The sequence below is a fragment of the Ascaphus truei genome, chromosome 4, assembly GCF_040206685.1.
Source record: "Ascaphus truei isolate aAscTru1 chromosome 4, aAscTru1.hap1, whole genome shotgun sequence".
NCBI classification, from domain to species: domain Eukaryota; kingdom Metazoa; phylum Chordata; class Amphibia; order Anura; family Ascaphidae; genus Ascaphus; species Ascaphus truei.
This window is the reverse complement of record NC_134486.1, coordinates 26887081-26909974: the sequence shown is the minus strand read 5'-3', so window position 1 is coordinate 26909974 and position 22894 is coordinate 26887081. Positions and strand designations below refer to the sequence as shown.

At 42.1% G+C, this 22894-nt stretch overlaps 1 protein-coding gene across 1 annotated transcript in view; it reads left to right on the top strand.

Moving 5' to 3' along the window:
• LOC142492630 (calpain-13-like) overlaps window positions 1-22593 on the top strand; it is a 113162-nt gene extending 90569 nt beyond the window's left edge. The window contains exons 14-23 of the mRNA XM_075595454.1: window positions 3496-3532; window positions 4328-4390; window positions 5739-5796; window positions 6664-6734; window positions 8094-8162; window positions 11588-11666; window positions 14963-15079; window positions 19920-19975; window positions 21487-21538; window positions 22070-22593. Coding sequence (XP_075451569.1) covers window positions 3496-3532; window positions 4328-4390; window positions 5739-5796; window positions 6664-6734; window positions 8094-8162; window positions 11588-11666; window positions 14963-15079; window positions 19920-19975; window positions 21487-21513 — 577 coding nt within the window. The 3' untranslated portion in view covers window positions 21514-21538; window positions 22070-22593. The remainder of the gene's footprint in view (window positions 1-3495; window positions 3533-4327; window positions 4391-5738; window positions 5797-6663; window positions 6735-8093; window positions 8163-11587; window positions 11667-14962; window positions 15080-19919; window positions 19976-21486; window positions 21539-22069) is intronic.
• The last annotated feature ends 301 nt before the right edge of the window (window positions 22594-22894 follow it).

The following is a 22894-nucleotide window of genomic DNA, read 5'->3' as shown; positions in this document are numbered from 1 at the left end:
GAATCATATATACCACATTCCTGGATGTGCAGTAGTATGATCCTTTAACATTGAATGTTATATGTGTGTGACTGGCTGTGGGGTCTTGGCATATATGTTTTCACAAAGTTTGCAGTGTGTGTTGTTGCATGGTCTTGTGCCATACTCAGCATCCTTGAGTTAGTTATGAAGTTTTCTGTTGACTAAATTCTGTGTGAGGTTTGGCGGTTACCAGAATGCGAGGATGGGAGAATTGTGGAAGATATCTTTTAATATTTTATCCTCTGTCAGCATGGGTTGCAGATCTTTGATTATTTTTTTCACTCCCTCTAGGGCAGAGTTAGTTGTATGTAGTCACTAGTGGTATGTGTGTGGTTGTTTTTTTATTTTTTGTATTGAAGCAGGTGTTCATTAGGGGCTTTAAGTACAGTTGGGATTGTTGTGGAAATAGTCTTTTGCTTGTATCCCTTCTGGCTGAATGATTCAGTCAGGGTTGTGAGCTGTCTGTTTCTGTCTTTAGTATCAGAGCATATGTGTTGATATTTTATAGCCTGGATGTGTAGGATGGCTCGTTTTGTATGAGTGGGATGGAAGCTGGAGTTATGAGGTAACTACATCTGTCTGTAGGTTTCTTCTATACAGATGTGTGTAGTTTGCCATCCTTCAGTGTTATTGTTGTATCCAAAAAGTTCACTAGGTTTGACAAATAATCTATTTTGAGCTTAATTGACGGGTGGAATGAATGCAAGCACTCGTAAAATTGTTTTAGATTGTTTTCACTCCGTCCATATTATAAACAGATAATCAATGTATCTGTAATATTTGTAAGGTTTGCGGAGGCATGTGGTTAGGAATCTCTGTTCAAGATTGGTCATAAAAAGATTGGCATATTGCGGTGCCATCCTGGTGCCCATTAGCTGTAGATAATGTCCTTGTTTAAGGTGAACTGTGTGGGAGGATGTACTGTATTCTATCAGTTTGGTAATTACTTCAGCAATGTATTTCTGGTCCAGGGGAGACGCTGCTCACAGCTATTTTTATTCTTTAGTTCACGTTAATAGTTTTACCCAATGGGTCATTAAAATTGTTTTTATAGCTAGTTATTAGCAGCACCTATAATTCCAAGTGCTTGCTACCATTTCATTATCAGGTCTCACTATTTGGTAGTAGCCCTTATTAGCCCAGGCTTCAACTCTAGACATTATCTGCCTCTGTAGACCACCAATATGTTTTTTTTTTCTAATTTGAAGTTGTTGGCCTACAGTATATGGCCTCCTTCCTTACTGTTTAGAGTGTGCACCAACAAAAAAGGATTCCTGTTCTCTCTCTACCTATTCCCTAGCCAGGGGAGATGTTGCAAGGAATTGCAAGCATGCCTCACTGCTCTCCTTGTGGTGGATTTTACTGTACAGGGATTCTACATCCATGGTAACTAGCAGTGTGTTGGATGGTAGTTGTTTGATGTTGTCTAGTTTATTGAGGAAATCTGTGGTATCTTGTATGAAGCTGTTGGTGTCTGTGACTAGTTTAAGGATATTCTCCACTAGACCTGACATTTGTTCAGTGAGTGTATCCATACCTGTTATAACTGGTCTGCCAGGGTTTCCTGGTTTGTGGATTTTGGAAAGCATATAGAAGATGTCAAATCCTGGGTTGTTGGTTATGAGTAGCTCCAATTCTGGTTCTAGGTGATAAGGGAAGGATTTGCACTCCAGTGTGACACTACTTCTCACAGCCAGATCATTCCATAAATTATTTTAAAATAAAAATCATCAAAGGAATGTTTAAAAGCACCCAAGAATGGAAAACATTTGAACTCAAAATGTATGTATGTATTTATGTACAGTATGTATATCTTTATTTAAATAGCGCCATTAATATACATAGTGCTTCACAGTAGTAATACACGTGACAATCATATAAATAATAAATAATACAAATAACAGAACATGGGAATAAGTGCTTCAGACATAAAAATTAACATTTAGGAAGAGGAGTCCCTGCTCCAAAGAGCTTACAATCTAATTGGCAGGAAGAACGTACAGAGACAGTAGGAGGGTATTCTGGTAAGTGCGTCTGTAGGAGGCCAAGATTTATGTATCAGGTGTATAGTATTAGCCACGGAGCTACTCATATGCTTCGTTAAGCAGGTGTGTATTAAGGTGGTTCTTAAAGGTGGATAGAGAGGGTGCTAGTCGGACATTGAGTGGAAGGAAATTCCAGAGATGTGGGACAGTCAGTGAAAAAGGTTTAAGGCGGGAGAGGGATTTAGACACAAAAGGGGTAGAGAGAAGACATCCTTGAGCAGAACGCAAGAGTCTGGATGGTGCATAGCGAGAAATTAGGGGTGAGATGTAAGGAGGGGCAGAAGTGTGTAAAGCTTTAAAAGTGAGGAGAAGAATGGAGTGTGAGATGTGGGATTTGATCGGAAGCCAGGAGAGGGATTTCAGCAGGGGAGACGCAGAGACAGATATAGGAAAGAGCAGAGTGTTTGTGGGGGAGACAGGTGAGAGGTAGGAAGGCCGGACAGCAGGAGGTTACAGTATGAAAATGCTCTTTGACATTAAAACAAGGGGACTTAATTCTGATATGGGATTTCTTACAGACTATCATATATTTTGTGTAATGTTACTCCCTGCCATTGTTAATTTTACAAATCAACCCTTCTCCCCCCTGCACACTGAAGCATGATCCTGTGTCTTTGGCCCGTTCTATAGTGCCAGCGCTTGCTGCGCCGCACGCGCACGCGGCATTTATAGTTGGCTGACGTTAGTCAGCCTTTCTATAATGGCGCCACGCGCGCACGGCAGGGAGAGTGGAACCGGCCGACAGGGGGCAGGATGAAAAAGAGAAATCATTTGCGCCACTACCGCTGCTGAAAATTTAAGTGTGTGGGTGTGTGTGTATGTGTATGTGTGTGTGTGTGTGTGTGTGTGTGCGTGTGTGTATGTGTATGTACAATGTTATTAAAAAAATTATTAAAGGATTTATTTATTTATTTGAAAACACACACACACACATACACACACATACTGTACAGTCCTAAACCCGTGCACAGTATACACACAAAACTTGTGCGGCACGTGCACGCGCCTTCGCACAGGCACGCGCGTGCATGGCTTCACACAGTATATGCAGCCCTTACTGTCCCTTTTATCCATTTACTATATTGCCTGTCTGTTTATTTAGTATTCTCTTGGCCATTCCTGCATCATCTGCCTTAGATTTTTATCTTGGTTTTTTTTTTTTTTTTTTTTTACATCTGTGTTAAACTCATGGAATTTCTGTAAATCAGTATCGCTGACCCGAGGAAGAGAGAAAGCTCTCAAAAGCTTGTCTTATAATATCAATTGTTACTCCAAATAAAAAAGGTATCACCTAATGCTGAAGTACTCACTTACTCTTTATTTTACTGCCTTATACTGTATAGTTATTATAATAGAACCATTTGTGCAAACTACCTGTACATCATTTACTTGATTTAAGTCAAAGTTATGTACTGTTTTTGTCCCCCAGTGAATTTAGCCCCAGCCTGAGCCTCAACACTCCTAAGGTAAATAATGCTCATATTGTTAATTACTCGTTAACTTTCATCAATTCTTGTCAAAAGTTACTACAGTATCTCCAAAACAAGAAATTTTACTTTGATAAATCTAGTACGTTTTATTTTTTGGCTGAACTATGGCCCGTGCATGAGAATTTGATTAATGAATTAATTTATTTATAAAAATGTTTTACCAGGAAGTAATAAGTTGAAAGTTACAACTCATTTTCAAGTATGTCCTGGGCACGGAGTTATGATGACAAATACATGCACAGTTAAAGATAATATATATTATAGGCGTATGTAAGAGTTACCGACCAGATTAAAATGGATTAATGACCCGGTCCAAGATACAGTAAGTAGCCTTTAGGTTTAAAGACAGGGAACCTGGGTTTACTTCCCATAAACATAATATCACAGCCCTGCATTTGGTGCAAAACCCCACTGCCTGTTGTATAGCATGCAAGGAGAAACCACGTCTCCCCTGTATTACACGATCTGCACTGGCTCCCGGTTGAGCAAAGGGTTCATTTTAAGATCTTGACCCTTGCCTTTAAGGCTATCCATGGACTACCCCCCCCCCTCCCTTACCTTCAGAACTGCCAAATTAGGACCACCCCCAATTGGGCCCGTAGATCTGCCATTGCCCCTTAATTGATTGAGCCTCAGTTTAAGGTCGGTAAAGCTGGAGGGAGGGAGAGTTTTCTCAGAACCGCCCCAAGACCGTGGAATAACCTCCCTGCAGCTTTAACAAATCAGGAAGCTTTACTTATGAAATGATTGGGATTTCTCATTTCTTTTCAGAGTGTCCTAAAAAGATATCAAGAAAATAGCTATGAAGATACATTTGCCCACTATGCTAAGCAGGTAACAGACTTTGAAGTTTTCACATAAGAAACTTTATATGCCTCCTTCTATTTATTAATTGATTAATTATTATTTCATTAGTTTATACGTTCTTCTTTAGGAGGTTTTTTTTCCCATGAAAATATTTACCAAACATATCGATATAATAATCCTCTGATATGGACATAGCATCAACACTGGGCAATGAATATTCTTAAATCTGCATTTTATATAATGTCCCCTAACAGGAGTTGAATAAAACCGTCAGCCATTGAATGTGTGGTATTCCAGGGTAACACCCCGGGATATAAAAGTCCCCACTACGAGGGGATGGCTTGGGCTGAAGGAGTGTCTCAGTGAGTAAAGGCACTGACCTTAGCAAGGTCACTTTATCTCCCTGGGCCTCAGTCACCAACAAATAGACTGTAAACCGGGCGGGGCTGGGACTTGTGATGGCATCATTTCTATGTACATTGCTGCGTTCACTGCCAGTGCTATACAAGAAAAAAACTATTATATTGTAAATAAACACACACAGTCACACATACATGCCAGGACTCGCATCTTCAAAGTGCAATATTTACTAATGGTGATCAATTTTACCCTTATTGCATTTGCTATATTTACCATGTTCCAGTGCAGGACAGGCCCACTGAGGTCCTTCTCCCTCCAGCAGAGGTAACTGAGAATCTTCACAGGTAGTGTTAGGACCTGCACACTGGTCATGCCGTGAAGTGGCTGCAGGCTTATAACGCTTCAGCCAAAGGCTTTAACTAAATGACCCTTACCCATGAGAATACTAACATTGGAGTATTTAACGATGTATTTTGTCACATTGGATGTAGCATTGAATATTTTTGTCTTTTGTTGTATACATTTGGCAAAGCTCAGTAGCACTCCTTTCGACACATTATATATATATATATATATATATATATATATATATATATATATATATATATATATATATATATATATATATATATATATATATATATATATATAATGTGGTGGGTCAGGGGTTAGAGATTGCTGGGATTGTGTGTTTGCTAAGCATTGTATTGCATCTAACAACAACTAGATTAGGTCATCATGTGAAATGTTTTGTAGGTTGGAAAGGTGCAGACACTTCAGATGCCAGTGCCTTGGTCACAAGGTATCTCAGGCATACAGTACTGTATGCAATAGTAGTTTTTTATCCATGATACAACTGTGATGGGAAATAATATCCTAGCTTTTGGCTCTCATTGTTTCATGTTAAAATCTTAGCAAACACCACCCAAATTATAATCTTTCTGGATCCTTCAAGTAGTTTAATCTATCAAAATGACCCAAAAAGACTACAACATTCTTTTTGCATTTTCATTAGAGCTCAGAAATGGATGCGGAACAACTACAAAGACTTCTAAATGACGTGGTAATTACAGGTAAGAATGCACTTTACACCTGTTCCTAGTCAAACAATTTTGGGGTTTAAGTTCTTTTTGCAGGCACATTTACTTCTAGCAAAATAAGTACATGACGTATATGTGCAGCATATACCATAACAGATAAAAGGCTTATAGAAATGGTGCAGAATCACCCCCTATGGCTTTTATGAAAGAAAGACAACGGATAATTTCATCAGGAGCAAAGAGTATTTTGTATTAAATAATATTATGAAATGTTTGTTAGGCCAGAGTGTACTTGAGGAAGATCAGAAGATCCTGGCAGGAGAGATGGGCGAATTTTCTTGTTAAATTTGAATCCACAGCAGATTGGCGGTTCCTTTGGTCCGCGAATTTCAGCGGATCAATCTCAAAAAACTGATTCGCGTTTTGCAGATTTTTATTATTGTTACCAATACACGCCGCGGAATCCGCAACCCGGGACGGATTTGTGGAATCAAATCCGCAGATTCAGCAATCTGGTGGATCCTACAAATCCATCCATGGTTGTATCCAATGACGGGTATCTGCGCAGATTAAAACCAACTAAATCCGTTTGCGGATTTTACACCACGAAATGGATTTTGGGGGGGAAATGAAAGAAGAAAATCCGGATTCGCCCATCCTTACCTGGCAGTAGAGATGTGAAAAATGTTTGTAGGAGGTTGCAAAAAAGCAAGCGATTCGCCAATCATTAAGTGAATGTGCATTAAGTGAATGTGCATTAAGTGAATTTGCATTAAGTGAATGTGCATTAAGTCAATGTGCATTTAGTCAATGTGCATTGCAATTTTGTGTTTTACATGCTAATTTGTGTAAACCTCTAAAAACACTATACAGTAATTCCTTTTGTGTCCTATTTTGCAGATCAGACTTTCATTGCTGACAGAGGAGCGTTCGCCTTGGACACATGCCGAGGAATTCTCATGCTAATGGATGTATCTTTCGTAACTAAATCCCCATATCTGTCTCAATGGCCGATTACCCTGATTCTCCATGCATCGTTTGAAAGTAGAAACTAAAGTCAATGGCAAAGATAAACCATAAGTCAAGGCAAGTTATTATTTGTTTTCTGTTAATCCATTTGGCCCGATTTGTAACATTAGCTATCGAGAGTCCTCCCAAGCAAATCTTGTGGAATCCAGTGAATATTCATCTCCTTGCAGTTTCCGTTTCTGTGCAATTCCTCCACGCAGCTTTAGGAGGAAGCCCACTCAAAGGAGTCTTCAGGAACGGTGAGAGAGAAGGCGAACAAGTATTAATTAACGTTGTGTATACAGTGGATGAGGCACTTCGTGGTAACGTATTAGTATATACATATAACAACCATGATGCATTTCGCTCGTATTGTATGACGTACTTCATCAGGGGTTGTTAAAATGCAACACTGAAAAAACCTTCTATTCCCTTGCCACTCAACCAATTAGGTGAGCAGAGAGAGACACAGGCACACGGACTTAAGCAAAAGGCTTTAATATATATGTATATATATATATATTGCTGAGAGTAATGCTGCTATAAAATTCTGACATTATAAATAGGGCACACACACTGATTCACTCACTGTCTAGGGATATATATCGATGAAAGCTTACTTATTTGGCAATGTTATTAGCTTTTTGAAACTAGCTGAAACGTTTCACTGGTAATCAAATTACTGCACCGACACACTTTATTCGAGCAAATACCCAGTATGTACCTGGCAGATACCTGGAATGCGCCGCTCCTCACCTCTGACAAGCCCCGTTGCGTTTGCCTTCCCAGCCTGGGTTCATGCCTGGCTGACGGGCGGCTGATCTGTTAAATGATAATGATTAGGATTTAATAGGCTGCAATGCTTCGCGTGTCTACCAGATGGCATAAATTCATGAATTGTAATGCAGTATATATAGATATACTGTGCCGTATTGCAGCCAGCGGGAATAAAATGCTTCAATCCCTGCCTGGAAATAACCCAATATACTCGGGCAGAAAACAGTCACAAACCTCAATACACCCGGGTATACCCGAATTCGTGGGACTAGCCGAGCTCGAATAAAGTGTGTCGCCAGTGTAGTAAAGCAAGCTTGAAATGTAGCAAATGCCTTTTCAGCAGTTTTGCACATGTCTAGAATTTAGGCTGCTCTAATACTGCCGTCTTCAGGTATAATTTAGGAGAATTCCTATTGGTTTTATAATATTGAGTGGATTTCACATGCAGCAATATGTAAACCTAAAATCATTTTGAAGGATCGGCTTTCTTTCACCTCCATGACATACCGTACTGTACAGTATATGCTACTTAACAACACGTGCAGCTTAATGCAAATGGAAGACTTACCCTCCAAGAGTTTGGACGTCTCTGGAAACGGCTGAACATGTGTAAGGTACCAGTGCCATAAACTTTTTTGTCATTTCAACAACCCTTTAAAAAGGAAATAAATAGTTTCGAGCAGTCTGCCCAGTTTGTGGAGATATGTATTGCCTCTCCCTGGTTAAACCATTAGCATCTTCTTTCCACTTTATTCCACACACACATTTCCTCTTTACCGATGCATGCTTAATGGCATCTTTCTTGTATTAGAATGCATTGCCACTTGTGTCCCTCGGTACTCCATTATCCACAATGTTAACAAAGTCCAAGACAATATCAGCTCACTCCTGCCAATGTTCCGTGGCTATTTAACCCTTCGCATCCTGCTACAAATCTGCTCCGCCTATAACATATTTTGTCACTCTTCTGTATCCCAAATCCCACGTTGTAGCGCGTTCTGCCACATTTCTGCTCCTTCTTGTAATGTGAATGCTGATTCATTTCCTTCACAGTTGACATTCTATAAGACTCTATGCAAGGTTCTATACTAGCCTCTTGGCAGCATCCTGATCATCTCATCTTCTTTTGAACCATATTTATTTCTTAGTATAATTCTCCTGACCAATAACTTTTTCCTCCTCTCCTAAACTAACAAACACACACCAGGAAATATGTTTACAAACAAATCTATCCCATACTCCTCCACTTTATATTCTCTAGTCCTCTGCTTCATCTGTCATTTCACGGTATCTAATAGTTAAACATTCATACAATGAACCTATACTTAAGTAATAATCCCCGAAGAACAGGACATTACTGGCCAATAATGCTCTGGAAGAGTTGAAGGCCCAAGACAAATCCAAGGGACTTTAATCCAGCCTGGCATTATTGGCCAGTAATGCCCTGTTCTGAGGGGATTATAACTATTATAGGCTAAATGTAGTCTTTTTTCATAAATAATAGACACTTTTGTATACTGTAGTTATATAGATTATTATTATTCAAATAAAATGGTAAATACATTAAAGCACCCCTATATACACTTACACTGCAGATATCTACAGTATATCACACATTGCCGCCCCCTCTGTGTACACACACACACACACAACACACTGCAGCTCTACACACAAACAGCTACACACACATGCACACACAACATAAACAGCTGCTACACACAAACTCTGTAGCTACATCCAAACTCTGCTGCTGCTACACACACACACACACACACACACAAATAACACAACAGCACCACACACTGCAGCTACACACTCTCACACACACAATCTCTGCAGCTACACACACTCACATACATACAAACTCTGCAGCAGACACATACACACAACCTCTGCAGGAGATACACACACACAAACTCTGCAGTAGACACACAACTATGCAGCAGACACACACAACGTTGCAGCAGACACACACTCAAAACTCTGTAGCAGACACACCCACTATGCAGCAGACACACGCACTCTCTGCAGCAGAGACACACACACACAAACAAACAGTGCTGCAGACACAAACTCTGCAGCAGACACACACACCAATTCTGCAGCAGACACACACACACACACACTCTATATCAGACACGCACACAAACTCTGCAGCAGACACACACACACTAGATAGACAGAAACTGCAACTACAAACAAACTCTGCGGACAGACATTTACTTTGCAGCTACAAATACTCTCTCTCCCTCCTCAACTCAACTGTGTTCGTGGAGCTGTGTTCACAGAGGGAGGGGGAGGAGTCACTGCTTGGCTGCTGCTTCCTGACCAATCCCCTGAGAGCTGTTTTTGCCTCCTGACCAATCCCATGCCCTGTCTCAGAGCTGTTCTGACAAAAGGAAAAGCTTACTGGCTAGAAATAAACACTTTGCAAGTTGCCAAAATTCCGACCATTACTGAATGAACAATGTCCAGAATTGTAACCAATCAGAGAGCAGGGATTTCAATAATGCCCGGAATTTTACAGCTTTAGCCAATAATAAGAAATAATCACATTATACTCTCTTATATAGCAGGGTGGCACATACAGTTTATATGCAAGTTATCATATTATAGGCTACAGCTGTTAAATTCCGGGCATTATTGAAATACCTGCTCTCTGATTGGTTAAAATTCTGGGCATTATCCAATCAGTAATGGCCTGGAAGTTTTGGCACCCTGCTAACTTTTTCAGCCAATCAGCTTTCAGTTCTCATTCACAAAGAGTGAGATCAGCTCTCAGACAGGAGAGGCGATTGGACAGGAGGCAGCAGCAAGGCACTGAATCCTCCTCCACCCTGCCTGCAGAGAGCTCCGCACAGGAGAGTGAGGGGAAAGGTTTGTGTGTCTGTTTGTTTTGTGGGTGTAGAGGGGGCCAGGAGAATCTGTTTTTTGGTGTGTGTCTGCTGTGTGTGTTTTTGTGGGTGTAGAGGGGGGGGGCTGCAGTGTGTGTCTTCAGTGTGTGTTTTGTGGGTGAAGGAGGGGCGCAGAGTATTTTCTGTGTTTGGGTTTACAGGGGGCTGCAGTGGGTGTAGAGGGGGGCTGCTGGTGTGTGTTTTGTTGATGTAGAAGGGGCAGCAGTCTGTTTTGTTGGTGTGTGTGTCTGCAGTGTGTTTTGTGGGTATAGAGGGGGGCAGCAGTGTGTGTAGGTGTAGAGGGTGGAGGAGGGCTGCAGAGTGTGTTTTGGTGTGCGCCTGCAGATTTGTGAGATTACGGGGGCTGCAGTGTGTTTGTGTGTTTGTGGTTGTAGAGGGGTGAGGAGGGCTGCAGCGTATTTTGTGGGTGCAGAGAAGGGGGGACTGCAGAGTGTTTTTGTGTATATAGTGGGGGATGGCAGAGTGTGTGTGTGTGTGTGTGTGTGTGTGTGTGTGTGTGTGTGTGTGTGTGTGTGTGTGTGTGTGTGTGTGTGTGTGTGTGTGTGTGTGTGTGTGTATAGAGAGAGAGAGGAGGTCTGTGTGTATGTACATTTTTCTTTTAATAAACTTGCACTAAAATCAAAAGAATGTAGACAATCATGCTGATAAAAATCAATATGACTACAAAAGTGTCTATCTTTGTTATGAAAAATGTAAATAAATAAATAAGCCTACATTTAGCCTATAATAGTAATAATCCCCTCGGAACAGGGCATTACTGGCCATTAATTCTTCGGGGATTATTACTTAATTATTTTCTAGGAGCTTCTAAATTTCTTAACTACAAGTAGAAACACTTACTGTCTCATAGCGCCACGGTCTGCGGTGCTGCCGTGATCGCACTGCGGGGGTCCATGCTTCTGGGTCGGACCACCTGCAGCGTTGATCCTCTGGTGCCGGGGGGGCCGCCACTGTCACATGACCGCAGCTTGCCATTGTGCCCCGAACAGTAGCTCTAGTTACATCTGTACTCATACCCCACTAATGAATGTTAATAATAGCAAATGAATAGTCTGGGTATTCATAGTAAAGATTTTGTCTCCCAGTGACTACAGTTAATATGTCTGGATATTTTATTTTAACAGGATATTTTTAGGGCAATAGATGTGAACCAATCAGGATTCCTTGATGGGGTTGGTTTGAGGAGAGCAGCTCAAGAAGCAGGTACATCTTTTTATACTCCACTACTGTGGGAGAAGGAGTGGCTCAGTGAGTAATGGCACTGACTTTGATGACCGTGTTTGAATCTGGGGTTCGATTCCCAGGGTCAGCTTTTTGTGACCTTGTTAAGTCACCTTATGATCTTCCTGTGTCTCAGACACCATAAACATAGATTGTATGGTCTAACTATCCTATGTGATGTATACTGTGCTCTATGCTGTAATTGTGAAGTCCCCCAGGACAAAAAGCACTATATAAAATAAAGTTATTAATGTGTTGTATATAACCATGAATAGTCTCTAAACTTAGAATTTACTTTTGATACCTGCATGGCTGGAGGTCTTAAATGGGGACATCTGTTTAAAATAGTCTAAGCAAACTCAGAGCTTTCACATACAGTATTCATTCAAATAATAAATCATATGCCAGCAAATCTTTGCCAAGAAAACAATGGTTTGTCAGAATTTTCAGTGAGCTGACAAACCATATTACTTACATTTTATATAAGAAACAAATTTGCTGCCATGTGCCAAAAACAACAGCTTTGATAAATTGTCCCCACTATGCTACCAGTTCCAGAGAGCCTCGTTTTTAAAAGCTATTTTCAAACTAAGCTCGAGCGAAAAGACAAAAATGTACAATGATAGGAAAGCAGCACAGCTATGTAATTGTGATGAGCAATTAAAGAATGTTTATCATCAAAGAAGCATTGCAGATTTCATCAACATTTACTTAAATAAATCTGCAGCAGTAATTTGCTCATTTTTATTACTGTACATTTCTTCTAGTGTCAAAAGTAAATGTCTTCAGGAGCAAGATCCCATCAGTCTTAACTGGCAGAGAGGCTTGCAACAGATTACGGGAGCAGCACTGCTTCTTGAGACAGTGTTGAGAGTCCTCAAACTATTGCTCACTCAAGGGCCAAAGTACACACATAGTATACACTGATATACAGTACACCAATAGTTGACTATCTGTGCTTCTTTTTAACATCTTCTCCAATGGGAAGTTTGAATTATATTGTAGATTGATACCTAAAGGAGGTCTTAAGCTTATGTAGTCATTTCTCACTTGTCAGAGTAGCCATGCGCGTACTGGCCCGCTGCACCCTTGGGATATAAGCCAAATCCTCCTATACAGTCTGCCTCAATGTATAAAGTAATGTATGACTGAAGATGTAAGGACATGTGATACTGTATGGTGAAGAAGACTATCGAAGATAACAAAAGCTTAAAGAATACGAAGCAGAAGCTTGTGTGTGGGAAGAAGCTAATCATTGCACTCAAACAAGATAATGGATCAACAATAATAGACCATGCACTTATCATAAAGAGGGTTGAAGATATATAATTGTATGTGAAAACAGATAATACAAGTCATAAACCAGCAGAGTATGAGTGAGAAGAGACAGCCAATGATGTGTCCTTCCAGAAGATGTGGGAAAAGCAATACAATCCATGAAGAATGTTAACGCTCCGGGAGAAGAAGGAATTGCAACTGAAATATGGAAGAAACTAGGGACGAAGTACAGAAAATCCTTGCAAAACGCTTTACATGCTGCTTCAAGAACAGAAAAATGTCATAACAATTGAGATACTTACTAATCGACTTCTCCCAGCCTAGAGAACAGCTGGGATTTCACAGTGGATACAATTCAATTGACCACATCCAAGTAATACAAGATGTGATAAGTAATGAATATGCTCTTCCACTTACTTCAGGATTCGTAGATTATGAAAAAGCATGTAATTAACACCTCAGTGGTTCTAAACGCATTAAGGAGACAAAGTGTTGAAGAAGCACCCATTGATTTTCTAAGGAACATTTATAAGAATGTCACCATTAGATTACATAAAGATACAAACAGGATAAGGTCCAGTAAGGAAGTGTGGCAGAGAGACACCATGTTACCAAAGCTTTTCACAACAACAAAAATTGTTCAAAACATTGGATTGGATAGAAAAATGAATGAAACCAACCCAATTACTTGAGTCACCTACGATTTGCAGATGACATTGTTATTTTTGCCACAAGTCCAGAAGACCACCAGCAACAAATCAAAGGACTTGCTTAACCAAAGAAGAAACTGCGCCTTCTTATGAATCTCAACAAGAACAACTGTGTAAACTCTGCAAAGATCGAAATAAATGGAATATTAGAAGTCAAAAACTATGTCAACCTTGACCGAAAAGTAACAATTAATTAAATCAAGAGAAGAATGAAAATGAGATGGAGCACATTTGGAAGAAACAAGACAATCTTTCAAGGGAACTAGTGTATTCTGCCTGTGCTCACATTTGGATGTGAAACTTGGACCCTAAATGCAAAGATAATTCAGAAGTTTCAGACAACTCAAAGAAGTCTGGAGAGATGTATGTTGGGTACTATGTGAAGAGACAGGGAAAAACAATAAATAGGTTCAAAACCAAACAAAAGTCTGTGACATAATCACAAGGGTGAAGAAGGAAAAATTGCAGTGGGCCAGACATATTCCAAGAAGAAAGGACCATTGTTGGACAAAGATGGTACTGGGTTGGATTACAAGGGAAATTAAAATACAGTACCTAGATGATGACCAAAAGCAAGATGGGAGGACGAAATCAGAAAATGATGTAGCCAACATTATTGTAGCTGCTTGCCCACTCCAGTGGTTGAAATAGAGCAGTAGTCCTGCTCCTACTCTCACTGGTGCATTTTGGATGTCCCGCTGCAGTGCACCAGCGGTTGCAATGTATATGTATGTAGTAGTATGTATGTATGTATGCATGAACACCGTAAATGCATATTTGAACCTTTGTACAGCGCGTATGCATGGGCTCAAGTCCTATTATCCATTCTTGTCCAATAGTGGGCCCTTACAACCTGTTAACCACCGTCGCCATTCATACCCCGGTCCGACACAGAATAGATATCTCCATTCCAAGGTATCCTAGTTCCAGAGGTGTAGGCTGCTTGTGTACTTTTCTCTCTTTGGCCCAATCTCCATTAAGAAACTTCTATAAGATCTTCATGTTGGTTGTAGAGCTGATGTTATATATCACAGTGTGCCTATGGATGTATTTCTCAGCCCTGGCCATTGCCATGATTAAGGTGCACAGACACAAAGCTATCAAGTCAGTTACGTACGCAGTAAAAAGGGAAATGAGCTGTGTTAAATAAATGTTAATATCCTGTTTTAGTATATATTCTCATTTAAGCACACAGGTAACTTATCTAACATGGTGTAAAATGTCTGTCATAGCTTCTTTATATATTTGATGCCTCAGTTTAACATTTTGTTTGTTTTTTGCATGGTGAAGGACTTATTGTCAGTGAGGAGGTGCTGAATGTCATGATTCTGAGATATGGTAACCTTTCAGAAAACTTGAATTTCTCAGACTTTGTGTGTTGCATGATTCGACTGGAGACTGCAACAAGTAAGTTCACACACATCCTTGCAAACATAAGCAATATATGTTTTATTTAACCGCCATATTTTGCAGTACTATTTTGTATCCTTCTGTCTCACTCTGGACAATTTGCTATTATCTCCTAGGCCAGGGTTTCCCAAGAGGGGTTCTGCAGCACCCTTGGGTTCTGTGAGAGGCTCAAAAGGGTGCTGCGAGAGTTCCCTGATCTTACAGAGCAGGGAGAAAGCAGGGCATAAGCAGGGCATTTGCAAAGTGGCTGGGCAGTTTCCTTCATCCTGATTGCTGCATTACCCAGCAGCAGCCAATCAGGAAGTGGTTTCAGGAGCCTGGGGGTATGGCAAAGTGGGGGAGGAGGCGGTGGTGTCCCCTCGCATGTGCGCATTTGTTGTGTCCTGGTGTGTGTGTGTCTATGTGTATGTACTGTATGTATTTGTTTTTTCCTGATGTGTGTATCTCTTGTGACTCTGCCCCCTCTGCCTCCTGTGACTCTGCCCCCTCTGCCTCCTGTGACTCTGCCCCCTCTGACTCCTGTAACTCCTTTCCTGTCTCTGCTCCCTCTGTCTCCTGTGATTCTCTGTCTCCTGTGACTCTGCCCCTCTTTCTCCTGTGACTCTCTGCCCCCTCTGTCTCCTCTAACTCCCTGCTCCTCCTTCGGCCTCCTGTGACTCTCTGCCCCTCTGTCTCCTGTGATTTGACCCCCTCTGTCTCATGTGACTCTCTGCCCCTCTGTCTCCTGTGACTCTCTGCCCCATCTGTCTCCTGTGAGTCTCTGTCCCCTCTGTCTCCTGTGACTCCCTGCCCCTCTGTCTCCTGTGACTCTCTGTCCTCTCTGTCTCCTGTGCCTCCTGTGTCTCCTGTGACTCTCTGCCCCCTCTGTCTCCTGTGACTCTCTGTCCTCTCTGTCTCCTGTGACTCCTGTGTCTCCTGTGACTCTCTTCCCCCTCTGTCTCCTGTGACTCTCTGCTCCCTCTGTCTCCTGTGATTCTCTGTCTCCTGTGACTCTGCCCCTCTTTCTCCTGTGACTCTCTGCCCCATCTGTCTCCTCTAACTCCCTGCTCCTCCTTCGGCCTCCGGTGACTCTCTGTCACTCTGTCTCCTGTGATTTGACCCCCTCTGTCTCATGTGACTCTCTGCCCCTCTGTTTCCTGTGACTCTCTGCCCCATCTGTCTCCTGTGAGTCTCTGCCCCCTCTGTCTCCTGTGACTCCCTGCCCCCTCTGTCTCCTGTGACTCTCTGCCCCCTCTGTCTCCTGTGACTCTCTGTCTCCTGTGACTCTCTGTCCCTCTGTCTCCTGTGACTCCCTGCCTCCTCTGTCTCCTGTGACTCTCTGCCCCCTCTGTCTCCTGTGACTCTCTGTCCTCTCTGTCTCCTGTGACTCCTGTGTCTCCTGTGACTCTCTTCCCCCTCTGTCTCCTGTGACTCTCTGTCCCCTCTGTCTCCCGTGACTCACTGCCTCCTCTGTCTCCTGTGACTCTCTGTCTCCTCTGTCTCCTGTGACTCTCTGTCCTCTCTGTCTCCTAAGACTCCCGTGTCTCCTGTGACTCTCTTCCCCCTCTGTCTCCTGTGACCCTCTTCCCCCTCTGTCTCCTGTGACTCTCTGTCTCCTCTGTCTCCTGTGACTCTCTGTCCCCTCTGTCTCCTGTGACTCCCTGCCTCCTCTGTCTCCTATGACTCTCTGCCCCCTCTGTCTCCTGTCACTCTGCCCCTCTGTCTCCTGTGACTTCCTGTCTCCTCTGTCCCCTGTCACTCTGCCCCTCTGTCTCCTGTGACTCTCTTCCCTCTCTGTCTCCTGTGACTCCCTTCCCCCTGTGTCTCCTGTGACAATCTGTCTCCTCTGTATCCTGTGACTCTCTGCCCCTCTGTTTCCTGTGACTCTCTGCCCCATCTGTCTCCTGTGAGTCTCTGCCCCCTCTGTCTCCTGTGACTCCCTGCCCCCTCTGTCTCCTGTGACTCTCTGCCCCCTCTGTCTCCTGTGACTCTCTGTCTCCTGTGACTCTCTGTCCCTCTGTCTCCTGTGACTCCCTGCCTCCTCTGTCTCCTGTGACTCTCTGCCCCCTCTGTCTCCTGTGACTCTCTGTCCTCTCTGTCTCCTGTGACTCCTGTGTCTCCTGTGACTCTCTTCCCCCTCTGTCTCCTGTGACTCTCTGTCCCCTCTGTCTCCTGTGACTCACTGCCTCCTCTGTCTCCTGTGACTCTCTGTCTCCTCTGTCTCCTGTGACTCTCTGTCCTCTCTGTCTCCTAAGACTCCCGTGTCTCCTGTGACTCTCTTCCCCCTCTGTCTCCTGTGACCCTCTTCCCCCTCTGTCTCCTGTGACTCTCTGTCTCCTCTGTCTCCTGTGACTCTCTGTCCCCTCTGTCTCCTGTGACTCCCTGCCTCCTCTGTCTCCTGTGACTCTCTGCCCCCTCTGTCTCCTGTCACTCTGCCCCTCTGTCTCCTGTGACTTCCTGTCTCCTCTGTCTCCTGTCACTCTGCCCCTCTGTCTCCTGTGACTCTCTTCCCCCTCTGTCTCCTGTGACTCCCTTCCCCCTGTGTCTCCTGTGACAATCTGTCTCCTCTGTCTCCTTTGACTCTCTGCCCCCTCTGTCTCCTGTGACTCCTTGTCTCCTCTGTCTCCTGTGACTTTCCTCCCCCAGCCTCCTGTGACCCTCTGCCCCTCTGCTCCTGTGACTCTCTGCTCCCTCTGCCTCCTGTGACTCTGCCTCCTGTGACTCTGCCTCCTGTGACTCTCTGCTACCTCCCTCGGTCCCCTGTGACTGCCCCCTCTGTCTCTGTCCTGCATGTTCTGTGACCCTGTCCTATTGTGGGGGCGCCTCAGCAACTGAACACTGTGATTAGGTGTGCCCTGAGAAACAAAAGGTTTAAAACCACTGCTCAGTGCTGTGATCTTTATCTCCAATGCCTCCAAAGTCTGACATACTGCTGCGACACACTTTATTCGAGCAAATACCCAGTTTGTACCTGGCAGATACCTGGAATGCGCCGCTCCTCACCTCTGACAAGCCCCGTTGCATTTGCCTTCCCAGCCTGGGTTCAAGCCTGGCTGATGGGCGGCTGATCTGTTAAATGATAATGATCAGGATTTAATAGGCTGCAATGCTTCGCGTGTCTACCAGATGGCATAAATTCATGAATTGTAATGCAGTATATATATATATATATATATATATATATATATATATACTGTGCAGTATTGCAGCCAGCGGGAATAAAATGCTTCAATCCCTGCCTGGAAAATACCTCAATGCACTCGGGCAGAAAACAGTCACAAACCTCAATACACCCTGGTATACCCGAATTCGTGGGACTAGCCGAGCTCGAATAAAGTGTGTCGCCAGTGTAAGGAAGAGCGTATAGCTCTGAAATCGTGCTAAAATTTCAATCTTTTAACAGAAAGTATCACTCCTGTTGAAGTACTGTACAATACCTGCAGCATTTTAACACCACTGTGACTACACTACCACATCTAGTACAATCTAATCTACCATGATGATGTTGACCTTGTAATACCAACACAAATAATCCAACATTTCTATATTTGACTTTGGAATAAAACAAGTAATCTGCATTTTAAACATTAAAGGAGACTCATTCTAGGTTTGAACACCTTTTAGCGAGCCAACATTAGAAATGACTCATAATGGAACTACAGTGTATAATGTACTGTACACAACTTTCACAATCTTCATAGGCTTCTATATCAAATGTAGCGTCAGGGTACATTTCACAAAACACTAGAAGAAGAAACGTATGAGTTTGAAACCTCTGCACACTCATTTTATCTCTAAAGAACTGTAATGTTGGTCCTCTAAAGGGTATCATGTTCACAAAAAACCTACAGTACATGGAATCTGCATTTCTCCCCGACCTACAAAGCTACTGAAACTTTGTGCTACAAACATGAAAGCAACGGAGTGTAAGGCTGCGAACCCGCTGCGGCCGGCGGACCACCAGCTCCTTTCCTCCAGTTTGAAGGTCCCCGCTGGCTCCTTCAGACATGGCTGACTGCGCGCTGGGACGCGTCAGACGGCCGGTGCTGCAAGCTTCTTATGATCAGAAGCGCTGACGCATCACGTGGTGCATCAGTCAGCCAATGAGAAGGGAAAGGAGGCGGCTACGGGGAGGGAGGCGGCCACCCTGTCTGTGCAGCCGTGCATAGCGCCAAACCCCGCCCCCTCCTCTGGTGCCCGTTTCGCAAGCTGCCCCTGCTCCGGGAGGGGGGAGAGGACGGGGGCTCCGGGAGGGGGGGAGAGGGACCGACAGGGGGAGAGGGACCGACAGGTTGGGAGGGGACAGCACGAGAGCCCTCCCGCTCAAACCACTGTAGTTACATAGTTACATACTGTAGCTACATAGTTACATACTGTAGTTACATAGTTACATAGTTGATGAGGTTGAAAAAAAGACCTGTCCAAGTTCAACCTATGTCAAATTTTGACGACAAATACACTGTACTTATCCTTTTTTTGTATATACAGTATTTTGATTTAAGGTAGAGTTAAGCTGTGCTGTTTAGATTATCTTTTTATTTGGAATGGCTATAAAAGACAGTAGGGTGAACTTTGTGCTTTTTCCTCTAATTTTTATACCTTAAGGGGGGCATTCCAGCAACAACTATTGGAGTTGCAGAAAAAGAAAGCACTCAGCCATATGACACCTTCACAACTTTAATGCTTGTTTCATCATTTAGTTCCTGATGTACCACTCACACGAAAGCTTTTGTTCCGTTTACAGGTCTTTTATGCTCAGAGCAATTAATGTTATATTAATATATTGTATGTTGTATACAGTATATAACTCTTCATCTATATATATAAAAATATATAAATACATTTTTTGTCATTCTAGAGGTATTTCAGAATTTAACAAAGGATGGGAGAGGTGTGTATCTAAGCAGAGAAGAGGTAAGAAAAACACATTTACTCTAATACTTACAATGACTAAATTCAGCTTTTTGGAGAAGGTATATACTGTAAGAGCTTCAACTGAATTCTCACAGTGCAACAACACATTTAGCAGAAGAATACATAGCACCATGGCAATGCTTTCATTAAAACTAACCAGGGCAAACAGAAACCACACTTACGTGATTTACCAATATGATTTAGAGCAGGGGGGAGCAGACTCCAGTCCTCGAGGGCCACCAACAGGTCAGGTTTTCATGATATCCCTGCTTCAGCAAAGGCGACTGAGCCACTGATTGAGCCACCTGTGCAGAAGCAGGGATATCTTGAAAACCTGACCTGTTGGTGGCCTGTGGGGACTGGCATTGGCCACCCGTGATTTAGAACTTTGTAACTTTAAACTTGTACTGGGTGAGACTCACAAAATACAGGGGCTACGATCGGCCACTCGAGTGCATGCCAGGTGATCCACAATCGCGGTTACTGCTTTTGTGCATTTCCCCCTCTTATGTTTGCTATTGTCAAGAAATCTTACAGTATTTCAGCTATATTCCGTCCACTCCTGCGCTTTTTCAGTAATGACATCACGTCCTGTACTGAGGAATGACAGACCAGTGCACTTGCTACACTTGCTGTAGAGTTATCCACCAGATCCGTGGTCCATACTGTGATTGATAAAACATACAGACTGCTTGGCAAATTTGCACTTTTAAAAAAAACAAAAAACGATTATGTTTCTAACTGCACAGTCTTCTCTTCACTCTTGAGATGTCTTTGAACATGTTGATCAATGCTTTTCCTAACACTATACCATTGTTTAAAGCGGCAGGCTAATTTAGCGCACGCAAAAATACTTAACATTTTACACTTCTCTCAAACAAATAAATGTTAAAGTAACTCCTGGGCTGCCAGATGGGGAAGGGGCACGCTGTCACTGGCATCCATGGTACTGATGGGATGAAACAAATGCTCTTCTAAGTGTAAAGTGTAAGTTTTGTCAACCCTTGTCACATACCCTCCTTTTGTGAATCATAGCTGTGGCAGGTCCAGGTTAAGACACCGTGACATCACATAACAGGGAGCTGCTAAAGGAAATTGAACACTGTACCACCAAAGTTACCATGTTTACAAAGGGACTTGAACAAATTGTGTACAGTAAACGTATCTATAGATGGCTGATTGTTTTTTTATGAGACTACATTACAAACCCTTAACTATGTTAGAAACATTGAATCATTTTAATTCTATGGTGAACTGCACCTTGTTTTGGAAAAATAGTACTTAGTACTCAATGAACCATAACACTTACTGTATCTTACCAAAAAAATGCTGACCAGTCATTAAGAACTATTGTATGTATTGTCTTGTACTGTATGGAGTTTTTTTGGACAGTTAAATGATTATCATTCAAGAAGCTATGGAGCAATAAGGTTAATACTGCATTAGCACTCTATCTGAAAAATAGCTATACCTTGTTAACAATACTATTGCATGTGTCATGTGTATTTCAGTGGATACAGATCTTAATGTCCAGTTGACATCAAATGCTGTCTCTCATTGCTGGTAAGATGTTCTGAAATATGGGTTCTATGGTTAGCATGTTTTATGTCTTCGGTAACTTAAAGAATAGAGGAGGAGTATTATTCTGAAAGGCAGATCTGAAGTTCTCTATCCCAAAAGAGGGTACAGTGTTTTGTAGAGGTATGAAAACTCAATGGGAACTAAAGCTCAAAAGTGTACTGTGACAGTGGTGCCAGCCAACAGCTGGTTTAGCCCACCCTGTTAGAGCTGCTGTCTAGAAAATCAGTTGTTGTGGGTTCTTGTCCTGTTGGGTCTGACACCTGAAACATTCCAGTTACGAGGTGCCTTAGGCTTAACAACTTAATGTTGTTGTTATGGAAAACCTTTTAGGAAGTGCGGGATGGGATTTAAATAAAATTCGCAAATCCATTAGCATATTTCCCAGGGTATCTCAGGTGTCCTCCATTTTCAGCATAGGCCTGTCTCCCTAATGTAATTGGAGGAAGGATTCAGGGACATATAAACAACTGGAGATACCACAAAATGACTCTAACCATACTATTTTGGTTATAGGTGGATGTTGGTACGGGCTATTGGTAGCAGTAAAATTACCCTGTCGCACCTTAAGAAGAACAAGAGATCCTTTAATAAAGAAATACCACAATAAATTCATCAGTTTGGACAATAGTCAGTTTTATGAATTGATTTTAAAATCTCTCAGTTTTTTTTTCTATTTCATTTCTAGAAATTAAAATATTACTACTGACCCAATCTCAGAGAACTGTTACAATGTATTTACAATGAAGAATAATTATGGAACTAAAGATCATAAACTGCATGTTTGTTGTTACTCTCCAAGACATTACATTTATTTATCTTGTGGTTCATGGTGGTTAAAATAGCAACTAAACTGAGTGTTAATGACTTTCCATTATGATTACATTTTGGGGGGATTTTTTTAAACATGCACTGGAGGGGACCATTAAAGACCGCTGAAGTAAAGAGAATCACAATTGTCATCCTCAAGTGTTTTGCCACTTTCAAATGTTTTGGTACATTTTCTGGAACATGTGACGTTTGAATAATAAATGTCATTTTTAAATGCATTGTCTGTGATTTGTATACTTGAGCAAACAATTTCTGACTAAATAGAATAGATGTTGTAGGTTGTGATGCCTTCTATGGGACTAACATTAGAATTCTTTAAATATTAAAATATATTGTAAAGAGCTTTCAACCCCCCACAAGTTTCTATTCAGGTGCACCGAAGAACAGATATGTGAGAATTAACAACTCTGTATATTATAACATCACATCTATTAAAAAAAGTCTCTTGTAAGTATACTAAAAAGTATACTCTTCTATAACAAATCTACACTGTCTTTGTTATATGTGTAT